The 27,548-nt window shown below is 46.5% G+C and overlaps 1 protein-coding gene across 1 annotated transcript in view; it reads left to right on the plus strand.

Annotated features, from left to right (window-relative positions):
• LOC100747218 (nephrin) overlaps window positions 1–27,548 on the plus strand; it is a 171,207-nt gene that overhangs the window by 92,786 nt on the left and 50,873 nt on the right. Inside the window, exons 3-4 of the mRNA XM_024369272.2 lie at window positions 346–557; window positions 22,800–22,910. Coding sequence (XP_024225040.1) covers window positions 346–557; window positions 22,800–22,910 — 323 coding nt within the window. The remainder of the gene's footprint in view (window positions 1–345; window positions 558–22,799; window positions 22,911–27,548) is intronic.

A 27,548-nucleotide genomic window follows, 5' to 3' on the forward strand; every position in this document is an offset into this window, starting at 1 on the left:
AATAGCGTGGAATACGAGCGTCATTGATCGCGACAGATTACAAACAAATATACGCGAGCAATAACGATTATTATATTTTGAACACTCCAACTACTTACCGAGCATTACCGATCCTTCCCTTTCCCCCTTGCCCCTTGTCATTACCACCGAGCTTCGATAAATGCGAATCGCGTATGTATTACGTTAAGCACTTACGATATTCCAATAAATTTCAGTGTCGATTTCCACCTGGCAAACACGCGATTTTCATTGTTCGAAGCGACGCGGTGATTATATCGGTCGAACGCTAAACAAACGGGGTCGGCTTGTTATTGATCTCCGGGGATTCTTTTTTACTCGTTCTAGGATCGATGCCAGAGAGAAGCCGGTGACCAAAGCGCAACACTCCTCGGATTCCGGGGTGTTTGGACCGCGAGCATACTTCCGCACGGCATTCCCGAGTCCTGCGGTCCTCGTGATCGAGGACATCAAGAGGCATGACGCGGCCACTTACAGGTGCAGAGTCGACTTCCGCAAGGGACAAACACGTAGCTTCCGATACAACCTCACCGTCATCGGTAAGTCTTTCGTTACCATTTTCAATATTTCAATGGAACGCGGTTGATTCGTTCGAGTTCACGTAGAGTACATATTTTTCTATGTCCGAAATACCATTTTTGTTGCTAAAGGCGGCAGCAAGCGACGAAAGAGTTTGATCAAGATCAAAGCGGCGCCTTTAGGAGCCGGTGAAAGGCGCGGCGTAATTTCTGATGTCAAACAAATTTAGCGGGTCGTTGAAAAGGACCCTCGAACGACGTATTACAGACGAAAAAGCAATGTATAAAAAGAAAAAAAAGAGGGAGAAAAGGAGAAAAAGTCGATGATCACGGCAGGTCTGCGAAGAAGAAGGTACATACGTATTTCTTCATTTTCAATGAGACCAAATATGTATGGCAATCTCGACTGTCGTGTCGTAAACTAGAACATCCGGTAGCAACGCCAATTGGTGTATCGATACCCAGCAGGCATTCTATCCTTTCAATAGCGGTTGAACCCAGGTTAAAGTATACTTGTAAAGAGGACCCTTCTCGCATTTGTATCGATTCGCTCGTCTAGACACCCGATTGATTTATTAATTTATTAATTCTCTGCTTAATATTAAAAGGATTAGACGAAGTAGCATTCTCGACGGGTTATATATATCGCACAAGTACGAATCTAAATTTAATACTGACACGAATTAAAAACAATTGCGGCTATTTCTGTACTTGGTTTAAAAATATTCGACTCGAGCACGAAAATGCTAGGAAGTAAGTTACTTGTCAAGAACCAAGTTTAAACTTCATTAATTTCATTTCTTGGCGAAATTCGCGAAAGGCACAGGTACACGTGCATTTTTCACGACTGGTATTCTGACCTAATTCACGGTCCTTGGATTTTTACGGGCGTCAAAGCCAGCTTACACTACGAAAATCTACCGCTTGGGCCAATTACCTGACGCGAACAGCGTTCACTGTGTGGTCAATCAATGGTTACCGGTGGTCACTTTCCTCAAAATCATTTCTACCGACTACCTCGCCACTGTGGACGCTTCTGGAGACTCTCTTCCGGTTCCAATTACTTCTGTGGATAGCGAGTTCAAGCTCGATCACTGATCGGAAATAATCTATCACTCAATGGGTTTCCTTTCGGCCGTACGTTCGTAGGGTGACGCTGCGTGTAATGAAATTTGAGACTCGAGGATCAGATTTTGGGAAAGAAAACTTCGATAATAAAATCACGATGCGAGAATAGCTGTTGAAGAAGCTAATCCCAACAATAGCAGAACGATGAGAGAAGGAATATCGGTAAAAAAGAAGAAAATAAAGTGCAAGAGGAAAAATGAAGCTTCTCTACGATCTTTTACGATTCCGAAAAGCGTCGAAATTGAAGAATGGAAACTCCGAAGGAAACGAAGCCGAACTACAAAGGTGCCTACACGCAACTCTGATATATTGTATACGTACGTGCAATACGAAATATATAATAATACGAACAGATATACGTTCGAGCGATGGAATCGATCGGGAATCAGGCGCAAGATTACAATTTCGCGTTACGGCTAACGCGTTCACGTCGTTCTTCTTCCGAAGATATTCTCGCATTTCCATGGTACGCGAACAAACACATGCTCCACTTACGAAGCGCGCGCTTCGCGTCGCCCCGTTACTCTCGACGTCGAGTGAAAAGTGCAGTTCTCAGCGGGCTCTAAGTCTGATCAAACAAATGGCGACTGTTGAAAAATTCATGAGCCAATCGAAGACGCGCAACCCTTGCTCCGACTCCGTGCTAGACTCCGTTCCGTATTCCGTGGCTCTATCGTCAGCCACGTGGATCTCTCATTGGCAATCTCTGCTGTTTACGCTTTTTCTTTTAATCCTGGTAACGTGATCACGAGCAGAGACTATCGGAATTGAAAACCGTTGAAAGTCTCTCGAGACGAAGATATTCCTCGTGTCCGGTTGTTTGACGGTTTCGTCTGTGAAAAATCCAAAAGCGAACGGAACGTGCTATCGATGAAAAGAACAGGATCGAGGGAGAAGAGAGACGATAATTCTGGAAATAAATTCTGTACAGGAACTGGACAGGTTTTCAGGAACGAAAGGAATCGAGCAAGTATGCGTCGCGGTCGATCATAAAGTCCACAAGATACGAAAGTGTAACTTTCATGGATGCTCTTCAAAGCAGTCGCTAGTGAAGTACCTTCGAATCTCGGGATATTCCATATAGCTCGCGGCAGGAATATAACCTGGAAAATCCTAGCACCGATCCTTCGATACCGGAATCCATCTTTCGCCGCAATCCCGTACCTTCTTCCGTTTCTAACTCATCGATCGAAAGTTAGAAAGCAAACGAAGACGAGAAAAAGCGACAGAGAGGGAGAGAGAGAGAGAGAGAGCCAAGCGATGGAAAAGAGAGTAGGAATGAAGAAGAGGTAGCGATGAAGAGAAGTAGAAAAATGCAAGAAAGGGGCGAGAATGGTATAAATGTCGCAGTGCAGATTCCGAGAAAACCTTCGGGCTAACGGGGAATTGCTCGATCTTTATCCGTTCGGATTTCTGCGTTTTTACACGCGTTCAGCTACGCGCGCATCTTCCAGGAAGAAACGTAACGCGATGTCTTTCGATGATTTTCCTATGCTGAATGCACGGATCGTAGAAAATTTTCGTAGATGCAGCTGGCCGAAAGAGCGGGACGCGCGATGGTTGGATGCGCGCGATATTCTAAAAAAGAGTCACGGAAGAAATTTGCCCGGCTGGAAAACCGTCCGCTTTGAGCAAGGTATTTTCATCAGAGGAGATTGGTTCCCAAGAGTTCCTAGATTGCGTCCATCCACTGGATTTTCCCTCGTAACAGGCGTCCTTCCGCTGCCCCTGGTCCCTCGACCTACGTTTTTATCGGTCATTTCCCTTTCTTTCATATCCTGCTTCCACTCTCCGCCCATTTCCGATGATACCCGACGCCGATATGCGTATCCTTGTATACTCCGACCTCGGACTTTTTCCTCGAACAGAGGAAAGCGAAGAGTTACTTGTTGGCCTGTATCGAATTTCCCTCTGGCGCGTGCTATTGTTTCTTTTTCCGCGCGGTGGATCAACGCTTTCGTTGCCGTGCGAAAATCGAGTAGCTCACACTTCTCTGACTCGTCCATTTCGGAAACGAAGGGATAAAAACACGGCGCAGGTGGGACGGGGCAGTCAAGAGACGGCGGACTGCCCGAGAGTTTAATGAATCTCCGGGAACAGATTCCCGGTACGCGAATATTAGTTTTCCGATTGCCGCGCAACGCGTATCGTTTTATTCGTTCTTTTATTTCCAGCTGTAAACGTCACGGAAACAAACACACGCGAGTCTGCTAAAATTCGATTCTACAGGATCGCAGCCGCGTTCGTAGTCGCCTACAAGGAATCGTAAAAATTCTGGAAAAAGTTAGGAATCGCGCGACCAAACGTACGACAGTTGTTTATTACGATTTGCGGTATAGTAAGGCAAGAACTATGATAATTCGCTGACAACGTTTCCTCGTGCTTTTTTTAACCGCGCTGCGGAAACCGGACAAAAAGAGTCGAGATGGAGGCAAAAGCCACTCAAGGTGTAACTTAGTCTGCAAATTGCATCGCTGCGTTGTAAGCTGGTATTAAAGAAACGGAAGAATGTACTTACGCTAAGCGCAATTTTCCATTAGGGCGGTCACGAGCGACATGAAACTGTCGCGTACGGCTTCCCACGAACAACGCCAAATATCGTTTCCATCGCAAAAACAGATTCTATGCCATCCGATCCATGAGTCGATGAATAGCGAGAAAAAAGCGCGTGCAGCTTTCAAAAAGTTTGAGGATCGGTTTTAATTGATTCTCTCGTACGTTTGTTTATTTACGGATGAAAAACACGTATGGCAGATAAATGGACGCGTTAAGCCGCTTGGAAACACACGTCGAGACTTACCTCCTACCACTCGGTACTCACACGGTGGCTAAGGCCCGAAAGTAAGCTCCTTAAGTGCAGCGAGTCAAGCTGATCTTCGATCTCGGTGAACGACACGATAAAAAGTTGACACGGAAACTTAACTTATCCGCCTCCTTTCGGTGATGAAGGTTGATGATATGTGTACGACTTAATATCGGTACAACTTTACGCAGAGATAAGCTGACGGAAACGAGACGAAAAAACGTGGAAACACGAAGAGCGCGTCGATCGTTGAAGTGTAAACGCCATCGGCCGATCGAATCGGAACGTAAAAGCTGTTATCTTTGGGAGTCGAGTGATCTAGAAACAACGACGAAAAAAAAAACAATCGATCGCACGCACACGGATGGCAAATTTCTCGACAAGAAAACAGGGAACGCGGAATCGGGCGTCATGTGTGCCGGAAGGTCTTTGTTTTTGCTGGGCGGAAAGGTGTCTGTGGCGGTGGCGGTGATAGCGACCATGGTATGTGTTGACGCCACAGACGGATGTTCTGGCGTAAGAAGAAGCGAGAGAGAGAGAGAGAGAGAGAGACGAATAGAAAGATAAAGAGAGAGAAACAAGAAAACCCGGCAGGTTGTCGAACGAGAGAAACCGTGGATCTCCGAGATCTATTCCTCCAGCCGCGAGCGCAGGGGTGGAGATGGAAAATTGTAAAAGATGGAAGCGAAGCCTGCTGCTGAAGTGGTAGGAAGGAAGAATAGAGATCTGCCCTCGTTAAGGAAATAATCCGCGGCTTAATTAAATACAGCGCAATTAGTTCTGCTTCTATAGCTGGATGGTAGCTGTGTGCGTGCGTACGCTCGCGACGTACAGGGTGTCTCGAGCGATTCTCAGTCGTTGCGGAATTTCACTCGAGGGAAAGAGACGAGCGTGAAAAGGGTGGCTTGCTCCGCGCTTTCAAAAACTTCGAGAACCGGAAAACAAGAGAAGCTTCCTTTCTTTTTCTATTTTTTTCTTTTTTTTTTTTTTTTTTTTTTTTCACGCGTTAACCACACGGAAAATCGTTCCATTCTCTGGTGAAAGCAGCCTCTCGCGGCGAGTACGAACATTTTGAAACGATCCGTATACGCGAACGTATCGTCGTGTCTGTCCCTGCGTGGGTGCAGGGAATCAAGAGAGGGTGAAACAGCTTTTCTCCCTTGGTTTCTCCAGTAGCAGTGTGCGTGCTCGTGAGCGCACTAACGCTTACGCGCTCTCCTTTCGTTTCCCCCAGTTAGCTACTGCGAGTCTGTCGTTTTTGCAAAAGTCCCGGTCTCGCGTATTCACGAATTCGTGTCAAACCATCGTCTTCGTCATCGGAGAAGACTGAGAAATATAGAGAAAACGAGAGAGAGAGAGAGAGAAAGAATAGGAAGGATCGAGCAGATTAGGTGGTCGAATTAGAATTTCAAAAATCCACGCGAAACTTTCTACGTTAACTCGAGTCAAAGTCGGTCGAGGGAAAAGGAAAGGGGGAAGAACTGCGCATAGAAATGGACTGGGCTGGACAAACCCCGTCGTTAAATTTTCCCTTAATTAACCTCCCTCTCTTTCGCGCTTCTTGTCTCCTTTTCTTCGTCATTCTTTTTCATCCCCCTTCTCTAACCTTCCACCTTTTATTTTTCTTTCTTTGCTCGACCGTTTCGCTACTTTGCTACTGCTACGTCTCGTTTTATTTCTTCCGACTGTATTTCACCGCACCTTCTTCCGGTTGTATTAACGTTTCCTCTCGAAAAGTCTCTGTTTGCATTCGCCACGCGGAAAATTGTCTCGACGTTTTTCCCCAATCGATATCTATTCGATCTACGACGCGATTACCTCTTAACGTCGTGGCCTAACGAAACCGTGCACTAAACGTTCGTCGTTCAGCTTCGCCCGCTAAAAAGTCGATCCTTATGTCAAGGGCAAATATCGGAAACGAAACGAAATCGTCTCGGAGAGGCAGCTTGTCGAACGGACGAAATTCGAAAGCGATTTCGTAAAATAGTTGATTTAAGGACGAAGCGAGCGTTGCGTCGGTCGAGAGGGAAGCCAGTCGATATCGGAATGATCTCGAAATTGAAAAGACCCAGGACGAGAAGAAGCGCGCATCGATGACTCGTTAAATAACTCTTCTTTATTCCAACAAGCAGCAATTTCACTTGAAAAGCGTTGAGCAGCAATTTTTTCCGGGCTTTTACTCGTGCGCATACGCTCCTCTGCACGTACTATGGGAGTTTGTACCGAGGTCGGCAACCCTTTTCCCAGCCGGTGCAGGTGTAGGGTTATGTGCTACGCGCCGACTAATGGGGAAAAATAGTAAGAGAAGAGCGGGCGAAAAAGAGAAAGAGAGAGAAGGTAAAAGAAAAAGAACGAGGAGGCCTGCAAGGGAAAAAAGTTGGTTGCGCGCTATCGGCCACCGGATAGCTGTACATAATCGAGCCTCTCCGTGGCGAGGATAATTAACCCCCACGTCCGTTGTCCTCTTGCGAACCGTATAAATTGAATCGCGAGTACTTCTCCTTTCTGCAGTACTCTTCGCTTTTCTACTCGCTTTCGATAATCCGGCCCTCGGTTCCGCGGCATTGCTAATGCTCCACCGGCGAGGCCACTGGCAAATCGAATTAAACCGGCGATTATACGCGTGTTCGCGTTCTTTCTTCCAGCGAACCGGCATCGCTACACAACGAGCAAAACGAGAAGCCAGACTGAAATAAAGGAACAAATAAAAAAGGAGAAGAAGAGAGTTAAAGGAAGAATAAAGAAGAAGAGAAAAAGAGAGACCGAGATAGCATTTGCCGTTCACGATCACAAAAGACTGTGGACAGCCGAACGATCGAAATTTCCATCGCGGTCGCGCAAGGAGTCGCACTACCGGCGAAATAGTCGGCGGAATGAAAATGCGACAAGATGGGCGAGCTCGTACGGAATGCGACAAGGGTAAAAAGGTGTGAATGTTGGCTTGGCCGAGGGCCGAGGGTAAAGGGACGATGAGTTGGAAAGGGGCTAGCAAAACGGGGTCCGAGATCGGAAAAACGGTCCGCGAAGTCGTATGAATTTATGACCGGCATAAATCCGCTCTCGCGCACCACGATTTTCACCGAGGCCTTCGCACTTCTCCGTTGCCTCCAGAGCCTGCATCTCCCACGGCGAAATTGGAAAGATGCTGCTGGCGCGACAGGGTTCCCGGCAAATTTATTCAACGTCCGACTACGGCGTTTAAGTGCTTCGCCATCGCGTTGTACCAGATTATCAGCAAATCCGAACAACACCTTGAATTTCCGAATACACGAGAGAATCTACGACGAGATACTTGGTACAAAACTTGCACCGCCATCCGAGAGAATTTTCCACGAGCCAACGAGATTATACGATTAAAATTTTTGGACCTCTCTAAATTTTTGGACGACTTTAAATATGTGCTGGCTGGATCGTAATGTGGTCTGGCAGAGGGAAAGAGAGAGAAACAGAAAGAAAGAAAAAGGCAGAGAGAGAGAGAGAGAGAGAGAGAGAAGTAGAAACCTGGAAGATCGACGATCGTTCGCTAGAACAACTGCAGCTACAACTGTGCAATAAAGGAAAAGACATCTTAAATCCTAGAAAATATACTCTCTGCTATCTCGGGTAAAAAGATTAAAGCTGGAAGAAGAGCCGTGCGTGCACGGCAAAAGCTACGAAAAATTACAAACCGTTTTATGATTTTGCCCGGTTGAAAAAGGACGAGCAACGTCGAAAAAATATGATTGTCTGGTGGCACGTAATTATCCAATTCCTATGCGGGCAATTCAAAAATGTAGATTGACCGTACGAGTGCGCCTTTAATCGAATAAATTTAAAGGTTGGCAAATTCGAACAAAAAACGTGTCGTTATTTATTTCCAGTTGCTGGGGAACTTCTACAAAGCAGCTACCTCGATAAAGTATGTCGTTTCTTAATTGCTTTGTTGAAAAAGAACGCGAATCTCGGAGGATGTACTCTTAACTCTATTATAGTACGTCGTGACTGGTTAAGTGAAAAGAAGCAGCATCCAGGGGATAAAGGGGTGGAATCAGCGAGGAACGCCGATATTTAGGAGAAGTAGTTTTACAGGAATGCAGCCCATGCTCGATTTCCGGAGCATTCGGAGGACTCCTTCCAAGCCGACGCTTACTTCGCACTCCGCGCGATCTTGGTTCCGGCTTGCTGAACTATGTGTGTGCCGACAACAGGCTTGCGGGCTAACAGAGCGTTAGAACGAGCGAGTGTTGTCACCCGCGGTGTGATAAACTGCCGGTCGCTAACTACGCGAATTATTCCAAGTAGAAGGTACTGGCGCGGCGGAGGCCGCCGCCGCCAATGCGACGCTAGTTCCTCAAGAACTTTCTCTCGCAGATTTCGAGCCGAGCTCGTGGATACGAATGGCAGAATAGAAGACGGGCATCCCTCGCAGAGCTTTTCAAAGCTTTCAGGTTCGCGAAGAAACAGCGATTGCTCCATTTCGAGAAGCTTTTGCGCGTTGTACTTAAAAAGAATTCTATTCGGAGCGTGAAATCTCGTTATCCGGCCGAATTAAATAGACGAGATTGCGGCTAATCGCATCTTGATCCTAATTTGTATCTTGATCCTAACTCTTTCGTTTCCTTAAAGCTTCGTTAAGCTGCGCCGATTCTGCAGAAACAGATAATTGCAAACGGGAGAAAAAGCAGCGTGCAATTAGTCGGTGTATTTGCGAGAGTTCCGCGTGAAAACGGTATAGCTGGTGGTTCGCCGTATAGTCCACAGAGTCGATGTTATCGAGCAGTTAGGTCGGCAAGGGATGTGTCGCGTAATCGAAAGAAGGAGGCCAGCGACAAAATGGAATCGACATTCGGTGCATCGGTTGCTTGAAGCATACGTGGGTAGCCAAAAACGACCGGTAATCACGTTAGTTTCCCACGAGAAGACCCGTGTGACTCCCAAGTGTGAGTATTGCCACCTGTTTGGCCGTACTTGCAACTGCTTCCCCGCTGTAACCGGTGCCACGACCAGTTCCGCTCTCGAATACGAATGTAATTAGTGGGAAATTGAACGAGGGGGAAGAAACCCTTCTGCAGTTAAATGAATGTCCCGAAGATTAATGGCCGTCATTGATCGTCGAGAATCGATCGCGCAACCAGGTACATAGGCTCTTGGATCGATGGAAAAAATGATCCAATCTCGAGATTAAAGAACATTATCGATCGCTCGTTCGAATATTGATTTCTCGGTACAGGATTGGAAAATTTCGATCGATCAACCGGAACCGTCATTGACGGGGGTTGAACGTCGATCGAGAAACTGGTTCGTAGCGGTGGTCATCGTAGGATTATCACGAACGATCGATACGTCGGAACGCATCGCGCACGAATACCAGACGGAATGCAGATTTTATCGGACGGATTCTAGCCACAGCTCGTGATTCGATAATGCGGAATGCGCGATTCGTTGTTGCATCGACTGAAGAGAAAGTTGTTCCGGAAGGCAGGCGAGGCTCGCGGATGCGCCGGCACATCGAGATTCGTACGTGTGTCGGTTGACGAATATATGCTACGTCGTCGTAGCGTAATGTTTCGCAAATATTGACGTAGAAATCGGCTCTTCCATGTTCCGCCCCGTTCTGGCCCCGTTTCAGTCCCTCCTACGCGGCGATCTGACTGCAGACGCCTAAATTGGCCCGATACATCCGACGAACGTGGAGCGGGTACATAACTCAATAAGTACACAAAATTTTCTTCGCCGTACTGCTGTCGACGAATATTTCACCGAGGATACCGTCTTCTACGAGAACGCATCCAACTCTGTCTCCGCTCGAACGCCACGTTACCGTTCGAAATTCTTCCGTCCTCTGATCCGCTTTTCATCGGAACCTGTCCATGCTCGCCAATAATCATCAGCCTTTTTGTTCATCGCCGCGTTGCTCGTCCGGTTCTATATGGCTTTTATATCCTCAAATTATCAACTGCAATAGGATGCAATAGGAGGTGCTTGGAAACGGACTGTCCCATTCTGATCGTATTCTCGCGGTAACGGTCGAGTTTCGAAGGTCCAAACGAACCTCAGGTACCAGAGCTGACACAGTCGAGCACAATCCGCACGGATGCAGGCGTTTACAAAGTTCCGAGTCTAACAAGATTCTTAGCGAGGAGTCTACAGCTGCCCCGTAAATGTCTCCAAGTACGAATCCTTCGGATATAAAGTTCAAAGTGTGCTTTCAACAAACTTCGAATACGTCCTTATCCAAGACCAAATACGTTCCGATTCAATCCTGTCGGCGTTTCAGCGTACTGGCCCAAAAGGAGAAAGTCCTCCTTGCTGCGCGAATTCCAAGCTATTTTAACTTTTTAGTCGCGACGTTAACAATGCTACGCAAATATTTTACCGTCGTCGGTGTAGCAATTTGCAAGCCAAAGTATTCGTTAATTACGAAGAGGTTCAAAGTTGTTCGCGCAACAACGGTGACAGCGACAGCGACAACGCCGGAGAAAATCCTGTTTCGGTCGTAATAAATACGGATTCGTAATTTGCCAAAATATCACAGTTTATTCCTGACTCGGGTTTCTCGGAATATTACGATCGGAAAGCGGTTCGCAGGAGTTCGCGATTGCAGCACTTCAGTAGGACGCGATATATCTTCGAATCTGCTAATACGTCTGATCTAACAAGTTTCTTACTGTGAAAACTGCTTGGCCATTCTTCCTCTGGCACTCTTCGCCACATCTATTCCCCAACTCCTATCGATATCGTCGCACGTGCCCACCAACTTTCCTCGCAGTGACTTTCAATACGCTCTTCCGCTTCCTGCAGAAGCAAGAATCGCCGATATCTCTATCGATCGTGGAAAAATAAGAAACGAACGAGAAGACGTCGAAACGTTTATCGCGGCGAGGACACAGCGTAAGTTACCTCTGTGGTATATCGATCGCTCGGCCAACCGAAGAATTATTTCTGCTAGCAAGTAATCTTCGATTTCCGGTTGAAGACGTACTCGCCGAAATAAAGCGCGCACGACGCGATGGGTCGCGTCTTTCGAAGGAGAAATCGATGAAAAGGAAACGGAAACGAGACGAGAAATCGTTATGTAGTCTGGCTGGTAGAGGAATGGCAACCACTGATTCACGGGGTGAGGCAGGCAAAGCTAGAAATCTGACGACCGGCCAGCAGATTTTAATATTTGCAGCCATATCTCAACGGGGTGAACTTTTGCCGGGAGAAATGGCGAGCTGGCTCTCACTTAAAATCACTTTATACGAATCGCGGCCACTTTTTCGCCCGTCGTTTCGTATCCCCGAACCGTTTCCCGACCGTATCCCCGCTCTCTCATTCCTTTCGCAGACCCATAACCCATATCCCATGGAAACTCGCGAAAATCCATTTCGCTCGCTCGCTCGCTAGCTCGTCGACGACTTCTGGAAACACCCGCATTATTCTTACCGACCCTTGCTTCCCTTTGCATTATCCGGACGACGTATGGTGTCGGATAACGTTTCTCTCGAGAAATGTCTGTTGCGTCACCATCCACAGCCAGCGAAAACTGGAGGGGAACGAGGGACTTTTTCGAAATTGAAAAACCTCTATAGATCGCGTAGATCGCGACCATCGCCCTGTCAGCAAAAATTCTTCCTTGTTTTTCGGCCTGTAACTCTCTTCCCTCCCACACCGCCCCCTTTCTTCCTCGCTTTTATCCCATCTATGTTCGGAAGGGGTCAAACGCCGTGGCAAAGATGGCGTGTTAAGCGATTCGTGGTGATTTATAGAGGTGAGCGTCGAGTTGGAGGTAACGCGAACTCGTTTTCTCACGGTTGCGGATATTCCAGGCCGATAAAGGACCGCGAAACGTCGAGGCACCGTATCAAGGAATCGAAGGACAGCTATTTGCCGACCAACGATTAAACACTTGGATCGAAATCTGCGGGCCACTGGCCTTTCAACTTAGTCGAACTTTTACAAGAATGCACGTCACTGTAATTAAAGAACGATCGGTCGATCGAGGTCTCGCTGCTACGAGAAAAATAACCCTGCCAAGAATAGAGCTGTTTCGTCGGGAATCGTACAACGAACCGTGTCATCAAATTTTCCGCGAATCGGCTATCTTCGAGATATTAATTATTTACTTTTACCGTCGAAGTTAGTTTTTCTGGGACGCTGCGGCAAAGCCGCGCACCGCGTCGAAACGTTCTCGTGGATAGAAAAAGACCGATCATATTTTACGATTCTTTCGGACCTGTTAGTGCGTCCCTTAATGATCGAATTTGGCGCGTTAATCGAAGATTAATCGGCCAGCGATACCACGCGGTGATCATAATTCAATCTCTGGTCTCGATAAAAACGCACAACGTACCGGATCCCATTTCGTTCGGTCGGAAAAGAAGGTAAAAGAAAGCGGTTCAGATGGGAGGAAAAGAATAAGTCGAAATTAACGAGGATCGGTAGCGTTAGCTTCGTTTCCGTGTGCCTTGCAATATCCGGCCTCTCTATAATTAAAACGTCCGCCGTTTTGACTTATCGGCTGCCGGTACGGGAACGATCGCTCGTCCAAAAGAATATACGAATTGGCGGAAGCGTGCACGAGACATGGCAGAATTCCCGACAAAATCCACCTCTCCTCTCTGTGCCGTGAAATCGTCCTCGTCGTCGACGTCGTCTCTTCCTTCACAGAATTCCGGCTAATCAACGTTGTTCCGAGCGCTCTACTAAGACCGCGTCCGCATCCAAAAGACGTAAGCTGCAGCCGCGGAAAGATGAAAGGCAACGCGAGTCTTCTTCCTAGTCATCGAGAATTCCTAGCCATCTTGCCTTTTATACCCTGTCAAACAAGAAAGCCTTTTGTTCGTTGACCTCTTCTTCCTCGTCTTACGACCTACCACCCCCAAGATCTCCTTTCTTTTCTAGTCGCCCGCTCTTCGTAAGACCTTTTTGTTCCCGTAGCGTCGCGTCGTGTCGAACAACCAACTTCTTTCGTTTTCGGAACACGGTCCCGACCGATACGCTTCTCAAATTAGTTTCCACCAACTAGTGTTATCGATTTAATTTACACGTCGCCATAAATATTTCATTTGCGTCTAGACAATGTTAAAGAATAACACGGCTGTTCGCGAGTCGACCTCGAGGAAACTGCTGGCCGTAAAAATTTAACAAGCAGCTTTTGGCGTACTACCGAGTAATGGAACGGTCATCGTCAGGAAAGCAGGTCGAATCGAGGTAAAAAGGTAGACGATGGAGCGGAAAGAAGGCTACGGGATGAGATACTGGAAGAGACAAAGACCACCGTTGATGTTGCGAAAGGATCTCATCGGATCCGCATTTATTTATCGTCTGAGCCAATTGCAAAATTGTTCGTCCGATTCGAATCGGAGACGAAATTAAGATTCATAAATTTCGATTTAATTGCGAAACAAGCAGTAAAGTAAAAACTGTGGATTGCGTTAAGAACTTACTCGAAATATACAAATTGAATGAAACTCCCTGCTGAAGCGTTCCAAGTTCGTTGTATTCGCGTCGGTCTTGCCGACGGCGTAAAACGGAATTTTCGTAAACTCTCGAAAGAAACACCGAAGAAATTAATCTCGGTAGTCGCTCGGTTTTGACATGCAACCAAAAAAAAAAAAGAAGAAAGAAGAAAGAAAAGGAGAAAATGACGACGGTGTGTACCGACTTGTTTGGTCAAGCAGTGCTTCCTTGTTCCGATCTTTTCTCCGTAGAAACACGGGTAAAGTATGCTGCGACGACATGTCGCGTGACATCGGTACGCGAGGTACGCATGAAAAATGCTCACACGCGCTTAAAAACGTCCCTGGTTCTGCGTTGCCGGCATACGAAGTGGCATTCGGCAAACATCGCGCGGCTTTTCAACTCGCCCGGAGCTTCAGGCTTACGAGGCTTATTCAAATCGTCCGGAACAGCGGAGAAGATGAGAACGGGGCAGCAGCTAGAAGCTGAAGCAGCTCGCTAGCCAGCTTTCCTTCTTTTTTTACCGGTTTGCTCCCAGTCTTCCTGGGTCTCTTTTTACTCCTTTCAGAGACAACCACGACCGTAGTACTTTCCTCCGCTTCGCCTAGGAGCTTGCGAGACGAAACGGAGAATAACGCGGATGAATATCTTGCGTCGCCATTGCCATTTCGGCGATAGCCGAAATACCTTCGTCAATGGCACTTTCTATTCCTCGAGTAATTCAACTATACAACATTTTCCAACGGAATGCAAAAGTAAACTATTTTATCTACGACCTTTCGCGCTTGTCCAGCGCGACATCTTGCATGTTGGTCATTCCGACGAGTTCCATTGGAGCGTGGTCAAGTATTTTAAAACCGCACCACGATCTCTCGACGAACGAATGGCACGGCCGTACACCAACGGTTCGTTTGAATTTTCGGAGGGTAGTGAAAACTCGTGTAGTTCGCGCGATTCGTGAATTTAACTTTTCGACGACGGCAAGGGAGGATGAAATGGACGATGGTGCAAATTAATTCACGACCTCGTGACCAACCAGTCTAGTCCACCTCTTGCCATTGAAAACTCCGTACACGCTGTTTCTTTCGGGCTTCGCATCCGCTTTGTCATCCGGATATTCCGAACGGACATCGTTACACCGCTTCGCTGGTCCGGTTCGACCGAAACGCCTTGGACCGTTTGATTAACGACCGAACGACGACATATCGAGCAGACGAAACAAATTGGAAAGGAAACGGCAGACGTCCTTTTCGATACGATCTTCCTTATTATTTTTATCGGTCGTCCGATGATACAGTCGGAGGTAGACCACGCTCGATGTCGCATCGTGGTGACGGATTCGAGCTGGAATTCTCATGGAGAACTACGTTCTCGCTATCGACTCGAACGACGCTAGCTGCGAGCTGTTAACGCCGAGAAAGGCAGTGAAAAGGAAGAGAGAGAGAGAGAGCGGGACGAAAGAGGATCTAGTTCGCGGAGAACGACGAGCTCGAGGCTGACAAGGAACATGAACGATGGGACGACGTTCCCGTCGACGAATTTGAAAATAAAATTTGACATTTTTATTGAAATCCAAGAACGAGGTATCGTACTATGTCTTGTCGTGCCGTGACAGACTATGTATACACCAACATATACATAGCACATCCTTCAAAGACGAAAATCTTCAGACGGTTTAATAGTACCCGCGAGATGATGGATTTTAACTCGAACGTTGCTTCCCAAGGGATGTAATCCATTAGAAGCTAATTTTTCTAGGCGTTCGGCTCGTTCGCTCGTTCGACTGTTATAAATCGCGGAAAATCCGACAAAAATCCCGAAAATACCGAGTTTCGTTAGTCGAGGGAATTTTTCGAAAATTTCAACGTCGACGAGAAGTTTTCGGCATGGACGTTTGCCGAACGTCAGCTAGGGCGAAATTTCAGCACGTCGTGCTTTCAAACATCCACGTGAAGGTAATTATTAATCGAGGAGGAAAGAATGTCGTTAACGAAGACTCGCAAGTTGACCAACCGACTCTGCGAAAGTTTCGCTACTTGTAACTTTCCGCTTTTCTCGCTAACGTGCTTTGCATCTACGCCAACTACGAAAGTCTAACGTGACGCGCGACGAGTTCTCCCGATGCTATCAAGAGGTAAACGCAAAAATTGTTATCAGCCTGAATCATCCTACTTTCCTACGTTTTATAGCTTTTTTCTTTTTCTTTTTTTTTTTCAAGTATGGTCGCGCGTTCATACGTATATTTCCGAGCAATACGACGTTACCCTGGAGATTAAAGTATACTTAACGTAAAACGCATTCATTCCCGCGAACAATTTCTCGCGACGATTTTACAATCTAATTGTTCCGGTTGCTGCCATAACGCGGCGGATTTCCCGTGAAAAGGAATACGTTAATCGTAGGACCAGACCGAGTACGGATATTCGTGTATTTTCATCTATCCATTCGCGAAGGTATGTATACACCAGAGCGAATGATTTTCCCTCCGGTGGAGGCAGAATTTCCGCGCGTCTCTGGGACCCCTTTTCCCGGGAGTGTTCGTGCTCGTTCCTTTGGAGATCGTCGCGCGAGAGGATAATCCAAGATTGCCGCAGACAGAAAAAAAGGATGAAAAGCTGGGAAGAAAGACGGCGAACGGCGGAGAAGATACTCGACTCGAAAAAGGGAAACGAGAGAGGTAGTAGAGAGAAGGAAGAAGGCAGAGCGTAGAAGTCGTGGCAGAATGGCGTGGCTTCTGTCGACGTACCTAACCGCTAGACGGTCTATACTACAAGGGTGGTAATTGTTCGAGAATCGATTTATCTCGTTGTAGCGTAGAAATCGCTGTCGCCTTAACCAATATGGTACGTCACGGCATGGACAATGATATTCTTGTCAATAACAATTTACCTTTTGTATGCACGGTTCGATCTAGGCTATTCTCTTCAATCGAATGCACCAGGCAGCTAGCTGTTCTGGCGGCGGATTAACGGTAGCGCAAAAAATAAGAAGAGAAAGAGGACCGAAGGTTAGAGGACCGAGAGATAAGCTTCCGACGACGTTGATCGAAACCCTGGCTGGAGACTTTATCGCATCGGTCGGTAGATGGAAAAATATTTTGCGCTAGTGGAGGAGGAGACGCGAGGGCGTCGGAGAATTTATTAAAGTGTTTATTTAACCGCGCATTTGTTTGTTGGTCGAGTTTTCAGATACTGGAGAACAATAAAAATGCAAATAAAGAATTGTTCGAGCGGGCGGCCAATGGTAATTATTATGCGCGGAAGTCTATTCCATAAATCGTAAACTGTTCTCGCCGCGTCGATGAATAATGAAAAAGAAAACATTTTAATTGATACAAGAGCGATAATACGTATTTGATAGTCGGCTATCGATCTCGACCGTCTAATGGATCTCGTTCGGATCGAATGGTAGGAAAGTCGCCACACAGAAACGAAAGGAAGCGAGTAAGCAAGATTAATCTGGGGCAAAAATGTGGCGATATCGTTGTCGGAGAATCCGAGAGCGGAATAATAAGCGAATTTTTTCGTGACATGCAATTTCGTTTGCGAATGCCATCTGAAGGTGCGATCTAGCCTGCGGGAAACGAGTCGGGGATCCCGATAACTGCGAGCAATCTGCTCCATTCTCGGCTAGGTCAGTGGGTCGTTCGCATCGGACCAACGATTTCCGTCGATTTCTTAGCTGCGCGACCGAACCGGCTTTCGTTAGATTATTTTAAACCGAAAAGTCACTTTGACAGATCGGCGCCAGAATTTAAAAAGTGTCGCAGCCGAGAATTAATTGGAGCGTAACGAATACGAGGCGTCCATTTAATCTGGATAGGTCCTTAAATATTTAAAAAGCCTATCCAGCGGTAACCGGGCCGTTTACGGGGTTGATCAAAGCCGGAGATCAATGGAGCGGAGGTCTACGAGAAAGGTCTGCGTGTCGATGAGCCAGAGAGAGAATCTACTCCAATTTCTACTCCGGCGGATCTTAAAGCTGTGCTGTCCGACCACGAGACTCTCTCTCTCTCTCTCTCTCTCTCCCGAGCAATCTGCTCCATTCTCGGCTAGGTCAGTGGGTCGTTCGCATCGGACCAACGATTTCCGTCGATTTCTTAGCTGCGCGACCGAACCGGCTTTCGTTAGATTATTTTAAACCGAAAAGTCACTTTGACAGATCGGCGCCAGAATTTAAAAAGTGTCGCAGCCGAGAATTAATTGGAGCGTAACGAATACGAGGCGTCCATTTAATCTGGATAGGTCCTTAAATATTTAAAAAGCCTATCCAGCGGTAACCGGGCCGTTTACGGGGTTGATCAAAGCCGGAGATCAATGGAGCGGAGGTCTACGAGAAAGGTCTGCGTGTCGATGAGCCAGAGAGAGAATCTACTCCAATTTCTACTCCGGCGGATCTTAAAGCTGTGCTGTCCGACCACGAGACTCTCTCTCTCTCTCTCTCTCTCTCTCTCTCGCCACTTACGATAATGTTTCTGCTCGTCTGACACCACTCGGCTATTACTATTGGGGAACCATTCCCTTGAAATTTAACACGCTTCCCAGTTGTCTGACTTAATAGTGGCTCCTACCATCGATGCACCACGGTATTTCTCTCAATAGGGTCTGGCAATTGACGCGAAGACTTCCATCACGCGAATCTACTGTGAAACGTATGGTAATGCGAGGCATCGATCCAACTAATATATTATAACGGTTCGAGTTTAACGTTATATCGCACTGCGTGTTGGCGTACACGCGCCTACGTCTCGTTTCCTCTGTAAGCGGCAATTGCTATTCCCTCGGTTAGGCGCTCAGACGATGCCGTGTAATTCGCAGGTTTTTCGTCTCCATACGAAGCGACGCGATGCGACGCGACGGGAAATTCTGGCAACGCAACGATCCATCCTCGTTCGTCGATCTCAATGAACAATGTCGACGCGTCCAAGCGCGATCGCTATTTCGCTGATTCATTCGCCGCGTATCGACCGCGGAAACGAGAGGTTCGATGTTTCGGTAATTAGTCGAGTTAAAGGAAATTTCCATAACAATGTAAGAATTATGATGTTAAATCGAGCAGCTATAATTCCCGTAGATCACTGGACATCGTGTATACGCGAGTATCGTGGTAACGAACGTTTTGAATTATTATAACGGAGCTGGATCGGACGAATCTATTTAACGGGTAATCCCTCATATCCATGATCGCGTAACTAGTATCAAAACAAATCCAACTCGCGTTCCAACGTATCGCCATGATATTCTCACAGTCGCTCCCTCCTATTTCGATCGTATTCAATTTTCCAAACGCGAATTTCCAAATAAATCCCTGCGAATGCGTTCAGAATATTTTTAATTATCACACCGTGAAACGTTTCGCGCGTATACAGAAATTACAACTTGCTGTCGTCGCGTTGCGTCGTTCAGTCGGCTTGAACGACAGTTTTTCGCCATGTTTTAATCCGTCGCGTCTCTCCGATTCGGATAATACGAGTACAACGTTTCGGATGAAAATTCGCGGATGTATTAAAGTTTGGCAAATTAAAGAGAGAACGTGCTTTACTTTCCAGTTTGAAGCCCATCGCGCGATCCTGCGAATCGCATTGTTCGAAATCGAACGACCGCCATGGCGAAATAAAAAGCTGAGCGTTTTGTGCGCGGTTACGTAGCGTTGCATTTCCTCGCTTGTGAATTCGGAAACTCAATACCCTTCTGAAATAAATGTTTCATTCGTCGTTGCTAATTTTCTCCCGTTACACTGGCTTCTCTCGTTACGAGATTCAGCCTTCGGCGCAATTTCCCAACTACAAGTAACAATCGCGTCCCGCTAACCGGAAAAAGGAAAAGGTGTCGCCCGATTGTTTCGCCAACATTTCCCTCGGTTAGGATAGATGGACGATAGTTTCTGAGAACGATCTCGGATAAACGCGTGCACAGGCTCTGGCTGCGTGTACACAGTGGTTTGTAATTAACTCGATTAAAATTGCGGCCAGCGTGTGCACCACCTCCAACGTCCCTTCGTTTCTCCACCTTCGTACACGAACTAACTATTTTTTGCTCGTACGTCTACCAACCGTACCGACTACCCCAAGTTATTTCAGCTTCGTATCTCCGATACGAATCGGTCGAAATTAAAACATCCATAGAGATTTTACAGGCACGCGTACGTTATGCGTTTTAATCGATTAATTCTATTTAATCATCTTGAACTTGGCGTCTATCTAAAAGCTTCTACAGTTATTACTTTTCATGTGCGTCATAACGAGTGAATTTCTCATATGGAAATATAGAATGTACATTGGCGATGTTTAAAATTGAACTCGACACTCGAGGTGGTAGGAAGCTGCGCGCGACTAAATTGCTCGACAGCTTGCAACAGAGAGAATTGGATGACCATCGCTGGTAACGGTGGATACGCGTAAAGCGAGGCAGCCTCAGATATATGCGCAGCTATGCTACATAGGGGTGCCTATTTTCCAGCCAGCCCTGAAATTATCGGCGTGGTCTGAGCGAGGTCCATTGATTACCACTGGTAATTGCCATTACAACCTCCATCTCCCGGCACCACTTTGCTCTCCTCGCTACTCGACCCGCTACGATCTCTTCCAGCACCGCGAACGTCTGGATATTCTCTGTATTGGCATTGAAAGTCAACCGTTATCGAGTGCGAGGCGTACCAACCGTGCTTCGCTTCGTTTAAACTTTAAATCATCGTCTACAGTCTATGGATCTCGCGCGCTCTCCAAACCTATTTATGTAGTTTCGATTCGTTTCGAAGAGAATCGGGAATTCTTCTTTCATCTCTGTTACAAATCGCCATTACATTCAGACAACTGAATCTGCAAATTTATCCGCTCGCTTAATGGAAAGATGCAGACAGCGTCGCGATAAAGTCTAGTACCTTTTCAATTTCGAACGAGAACCGAGTCTATTGCTGGAATTCTTGAGCAACGTTTAATATCTCTCATATCGCTAATCGGATGAGGCATACGATCGAATCGGTTAATTGGATCGGAGATCAACCTTAATTTCTCTGGTAAATTTTGTTACGTAATATTGATCCCGGTAATGTTCTTCTTTCGATGTATTCATCTTTGTATGAAAATTCGACACCCTGTCTATGCATATATAAAAATGTTGCTATATCGTGTGACCGGTCTATTCGAAATATCTGAAATTTTTATTTTCGATAGAATCTCGATCCAGACATCGAACGAGGATTACCTGGAATTCGATATCCGTTCGAAGGACGAAATCGTGATCAATCAATCGATTGGCAGGCTGACACGCATGGCCAGAATGAACGGCGCCCTGTTTTCATCGATATCGGCAATTATGGATTGAAAAGCGACCATAAATTCTCGTGAATACTTTACACGTACGTACCAGTGCCTAGGCAGTGCAGGCCAAAGCAGAGATAAAATTTCATTGCGGTCATAGAAACGAGTTTTCGATGGAGTTGCCAGGGAATTGAATTTACCGAATCTCCCAGCGCTTGATTAAGCTGCTTTACAATCCGTTCATCGATTTCCCTGCAATTCTCCATTTCGAGGAAGCTCGCGCATATTACTACGATCTCTCTCCACGGTTAAATCTAAATCGCGACGATTTCGAAATTTTTGATCGAGACCGTCCGAAGATTAAAATGGAAAGTTGCAAGCTCGGATTTTAACGGTTTGGAAAAAGGATCGCCTAAAATGGGCTGGATCCGACAGCAATTGAGTTACGAGGGAAAAAGTTTCGAGCTGTCTGATTTCAAGAGGCTTGGCATTAGAAAAATATACCTAGAAAACTTGATGAAACGTATCGCGTTAAGAACGCGATATCGGTAAATTTCATTTTAATTTGCAATTTTTCGATCAAAATTTACGGTACAGGGAGCGACGGTGTGAAACGAGTGGAAGAAGCTTAGGCGAATATATATCGAACGCTCGCTAGGCAAGAACCGTAACGTTATTTCGGATTTGTCGCAGTTTACGACAAGACTCGATCGTTCCGCGTTAGTTTTTCTGTCGCGACATCACAGAATCGAATAACCATTCCTATATCCGCTTAAAGCAATTTTTTGAGTGGCCTGTGATCTTGGCATCGATCGTGAAAACAGTATCGCTGCATTCTGGCAAACCTACGATGTACGTTTTGCAAGTTATCAAGTACTTTCTTTTTTTTATTTACTCGTTGACATCGAACGAAACGGAACGAAATTCTAGAGGAATCGTCGTTGCTTTAGCCCCTACATTTTTATCGTTGCGGTAGCATCGATATACGCGATATACAATATCGACCAGTGATTCCCGTGTTATATCAAAATCACATGAAAACGAACACGTTCCATTAATTGTACGGATCTTCGTGTTTTGCAATTGATCGAAATTCATTTCCAATCGTTAACGATTATATCCGTCAAAGCGTTTGCAGCGACGTTGTTCGATATAGGCAAAGCTATAAGCTTCTGCGAACGAACGATGCATCGGCTAAATAGGGTGATAGCAGAAAGGCAGACAGAAAGCCAGGAAGAGGAATAAACGTAGGTGTGGCTCGCCGTAACCTCGCTGATAAAGCATCGAATACGTTGGACGTATGCAGCTAACTTCCAAAATAACGAAAAAGCGAGAGAAATATCCAGGTTGGTTTATCCGACTCTGCTCCGAGAACGAATATTCCAGCCAAAAATATCGTTGCGCTTAATCCGCAAACGATCATACCTACACACGAGTCGATACGGCACACTGGAACTACAGTTGGAACGAATTCCGTTCGAAGAACCTCCTATGAAACTTGCTGCCGAGCCACTCCTAACTTTCCAGTGTCCGAAATAGGTTATTCGAACGATATTACGACAACGTGGCGATGAATGACAAAAGTTTTATGCTTATTTTCCAAGTGCTAGTAAATTGACTTGGCTTGATCGAGAATCCTTGTCTGTTTTAGTGCCACCGGAACAACCTACCATTTTGGATCAGTGGGGCAGGATAGTAAACGGAACGGCTGGTCCTTACGAGGAGGGCGATACACCTTCTCTGACGTGTCGTGTAACAGGCGGTAAGTCCAGCAAACTATTCGCGCGATACGCAAAAGTAACGGGTGTGTTTAATCTGCCGCTGTAAACTGTTGAAACGTTGTTGAAGGCACGGCAACAACTTTGGACTTGGTCAGCGGTCGAGAAGTTTCTATCCGTAGACACATCTATCCGCCAACCAACAGTTCCGCTTTTCCCAAAGTCCCCTTCTTGATCCAGCGAAACCTAAGATACATGAAATTCATTAAATACTCGAGCTCGTATCTCGCATTAGGCAAACCTTTTTAGCAGAACCATTTCGCAGGATTACGAATTTTAGATGTGTAAAGATCGCGTTCACCGGTGCGTTTCTTCGAACTGGTATTTAATCCGCCGTGAGATCGTCGGCGGAAGTTCGATCGAAAAACCTTGAAAGGAAATGAAGAATGGAGAGAACGTAGCGCGGTACTACGGAGATGGTAGTGGTGAGTAGGGGAAAAGGAAGAGTTGACGGAGTCACCGGTGTCGCCAGTTATTAGATCAGGCAACTTTTTATCGACGAAGGGAGCTAAGTGAAAAGTTCTATGTTCGGAAGAACGCGACGCGGCAAGAGAGAAGGATGTGGTAAAATAGAGGCGAGGAGCAGAGGGTGCGGTGGATCAAGCGTTCCGAAGTGGAACGGGAGAGGAAGCACCAAACTACCAAGGTTCCGGTGTTTACTTTGGCAACTGGATCTAAATTTCTGTTTATAACTGCGGCAACTTCTTCGGCTGCCTTAAAAGATTATTTCCTTCCCTCTGGCCCTGCAGCCACTTTCCCCTCCTCTCCGCCGTGCCCAATCTCCTCTCAGACGAGGAGACGCTTTCCTGTCATTCACCCCGATTAAATGCGGTTACGTTCCGTCGAACGAGGATTTTTGCATGATTCTCGCCCACCTTCCGCAACTTCTCGCCCATTGTCCCCTGCAAATAAATAATCACGGTACCGTTGAATCGCGGCAAAGATACGAAAACCGTTTCGCATCAGATATATATATCGTAAACTGGATAACTATGGTACAAATACAGAGGTATACGATGACGATTCAATACTCATCGTCGATCCCGACGTTCGATGAATACATCGAAATTCGAAGCCAGCAATACTGCCGTATGCAGATTCGATGGGAATTGCATCGACGCTGCGCATCGATCATACGCATTGCGGCGTATAAATTGAATATCGAGAAGATCGGCTTATCCTTAACAATACGCTAGCAAAACCCCTGCAAACGATCCCGATCCCGGACAACAAGCCTAGAATTTTCATTTAATTGTAAATCATCCTTAAACAGGGAAAAGAAGATCGTCTGCCCCTCGGTGATTCTATTTTCAATGAAATATTCATCTCTTCCTGTTCTCTTCTTTTTTTTTCGTTTTTCTACTGGATCGTTAGAGCGTCTGAAATTTATACTTGAAGCCAGGACAGTGTATCGGTTACCGATATCGTCTCCGTTTGCACACAAAAAGGCAACCATTGAAATTTTGGCGATCCCGATGTTTGTTCGATTTCAGGGAGAAACTTTCGCAGCGTCTCGTTTCTCTCCGCCTCTCGCTCGTCCTTTCCCCGCGATTCTCGAGCCTCGAACTCGCGCTGTCTCGCTTCTTAACCAACCCCAGGGTCGCCGAAGCGCGCGATAAGTTTCTGCCACCATTTCTGTCCTCGCGGCATGCCCGCAAAGATTTGCAATTCAATCGAAAAGCCGGGGGTCGGGAACGCTAGCCGTCAATGCGAAATTACGCCCTGGTATACTTTACCGATTAAATGTTAATGCGCGCGGCCCGACTTTGCCTCGCTCCCTTTGACCCCCGCTACGTTGCAGGATCGCGGAGAATCGGCAATGTAGGTTATTTACGCGGAAAAGACCATCACGGGGACGATACGATACCACGATAGATCCGATTATTCAAACGAAACGTCGCATAGCCTGGATCTTTTGAGCGTCGTAAAAAATTTGCCGAGCTCACGTTTTATTGCCAGCTTATTCACGATATCTGTATAGGCACTCTGTTTGAACATTTCGGAATTCGATATCGATTTTTGTCGGGGCAGCCTTTTTGCGGCCGATTTCGCAATGAGAATCGGAGAAACTTTACCAGTTGGCCAGAAAAAAAAACGTTATCGCGCAGTTGAATAATCGGTAGCTTTATTCGCGTTCTGCGCTGGTTGTTCTTCTTTATAGGATAGCGTGATCTCAGAGGAACGGCGAAACCGCATTTGCCTTTCGCGTGATACCGCCTGGACAGTATTTAATCTTCGTAGAGGAGCGAGTAAAACCGAGAGAAACGAACCAGTTGGAAATTCGGGAGCGAAAACCTCGCGATTCTTCTTCCGGTTTCACAACGAAAAGAACTCGGTCTCGCGACGCAACAACGCGATAAAAACACGTATACAGCGTTAAACGCGTGCTCGATTCGACGTCGATTTTCGTTGGTCGGTCTCGAAGCGAAACGCGGTCGTTCGAAACGAGAAAGCTGACGTGGTCGTGGACGCTGCGCGTTAATTACACGAGACACGCGTTAATATGTACGCGAGCTTTATCTTTCTCGTAGTGAACAATAAATATTTTTCCGCTGCGCCACCAGCGATCAACTGTAATTGAGCCGAGTCGAGGCGAGAATTTCCCGTAAATGAAACTTACATTAATCTCGCAGAGAAATGAAAAAATTAGACACATCGACCGATCTTCCGTCGTTATCCGATGATCGACGATCCTCGATATGAAAGAAGATTAAGCTCATGGTTATTTCAAAAGACGTAACGTACAGTGAGATTGTTAGCGATTGTTACGATGGCTCGTCTCGTCCTAGCGCATCCATAGCATTCTCTCAACCGCTCTATTATACGCGATTTACAACTAAGCCTAACTTCCTCCACGGTATTCCGTGTTATCTATAATTTATGGGAATAGCGGTGAGAAAATTTTACGACTCAGCCCGCTTGCTGGATTTATTGCCAATTACTTGACTTCGTGCCCGGAAAGAATCGAGGGTCCTACTTCGAGGGTGTATACGCACGTAAAGGTGAGGTTTTCCTTCCCTTATTTCTACCTACATATCTCTCTTCCCAATACTCGACACCAACTTTCCACTCCCTCTTCGTCTTCCGCTATATACTAAGTGTATCCTAACGTAGAAAGATCCACTTTACGAGGTAAACTCGTTTCTCGGAAAATCATTTTTCCACTTTATCGGCAAGGTTTCTTCCTTTAAATATTTTCCCTCGATGATTACAGAGAAAGAGAGAGAGAGAGTGGACGTATTACAAGTTTCAGAGCAGCATTCTCGTTTATCGGAGTTCTCGAATCGAACGCTACGTCAGTGCCCGTCCACCTGCTCTTCTCCTCATCCTTTCTCCTTTGATTCCCTTTTCACCGTGGCGCGTCTCCAAACGAATCCCTTTGAGACGATCTGCGAACACGAAGAACCGATTAAAGGAAGGTCAAGGCGAACGGGAGCGGCTCCTCTTCAAACGAAAGGCTTCTTCTTTCGATTCGCTCTCCAACTACTGCACGCAAAAGTTGGTTAATTTTGGAAATTGGAACGGCGAAATCGAAATCCGCTTTCAACGCGAACGTAGAAGCGCGCGTGTGGGATATTTCACGTTTCTAGACCAACGACACACGGGGCAACGCAATAAGCCAGTTTACTCGAATAATAATTATCTTCGGGGAACGGAGAGAACTCTGACTTTCGAGTCATCGAGCGCGATGCACTTTGCCTATTTCCCAGGGGTGTGCGAATAATGTCGCGGGATCGTAATCTATCCGTGTCGTATTGGCCGAGTGCGGGGAATATTTATTTTTCAATCCTGCCCGTGAAACCGGAACTCGCAGCGCCATAAAAGATATTAAAAATTATTCGAGAGCGGAGCACGGGATGTGCCGCGCCGTTACGTCGCTACCACTTCCAAAACGAGTTAAATTTTCTCGTATCGGCATCGGGTCGCGTCGCCATATATTTGCCGAGCTTTGTCCATTAAAAATATTACGAGATTTCGCTGCGATATCAGAGCAGAGTCGGTCTTTGATTGCTTTTTCCATCATCTCAGGGAATTCCAGCAACTTGAATTCTCCAACTTTAGTTTTCTTCTCTTGTTCTCTGACACTTGTTCTCTAATCTCGCTACGTTACAAGCACCGATACCACGCTGTGCCGAACTTTTACGCGGTAAATGACAGTAACGCGAGACGTTTTATTCTTCGTTGACTCAACGTAGATTATGAAATTCACTTGATCGACCGACTGGACGATTGCGTGATGAAACTACGATATATTCTCTGTCATATAGTCGGTAAAGGGACGCCAGACAGTAAGTCGAGCTTATCGACGTTTCCTCGATAATCCTAAATCAAGAGGCCCTGAATTAAGGCGACGCGGCGCCGCACGGCGATGAAATGAAGAGAAGCCGAAGGGTGGGCGCTGGTGGACGGGGCTGGGGACGGGGTGCAAGGTTGAATAAAGGGACCGGTCGAAGAAGGAACTCCGGCAAGGACCTCGAATCCCAACGGCTGGTATTTGCCTTAAGTAGAGTTCGAACCAACGGTAAACTTGTTAGATGTGGGCGAGTAGCTGCGGACCGGTCTTAATCCTGCAAGATATCGTCCGGTATCCGCGGATTAAAATCCGCACTTTAGTACCCCCT

Source organism: Bombus impatiens, unplaced genomic scaffold (assembly GCF_000188095.3).
Source record: "Bombus impatiens unplaced genomic scaffold, BIMP_2.2 scf_0548, whole genome shotgun sequence".
NCBI classification, from domain to species: Eukaryota; Metazoa; Arthropoda; class Insecta; order Hymenoptera; family Apidae; genus Bombus; species Bombus impatiens.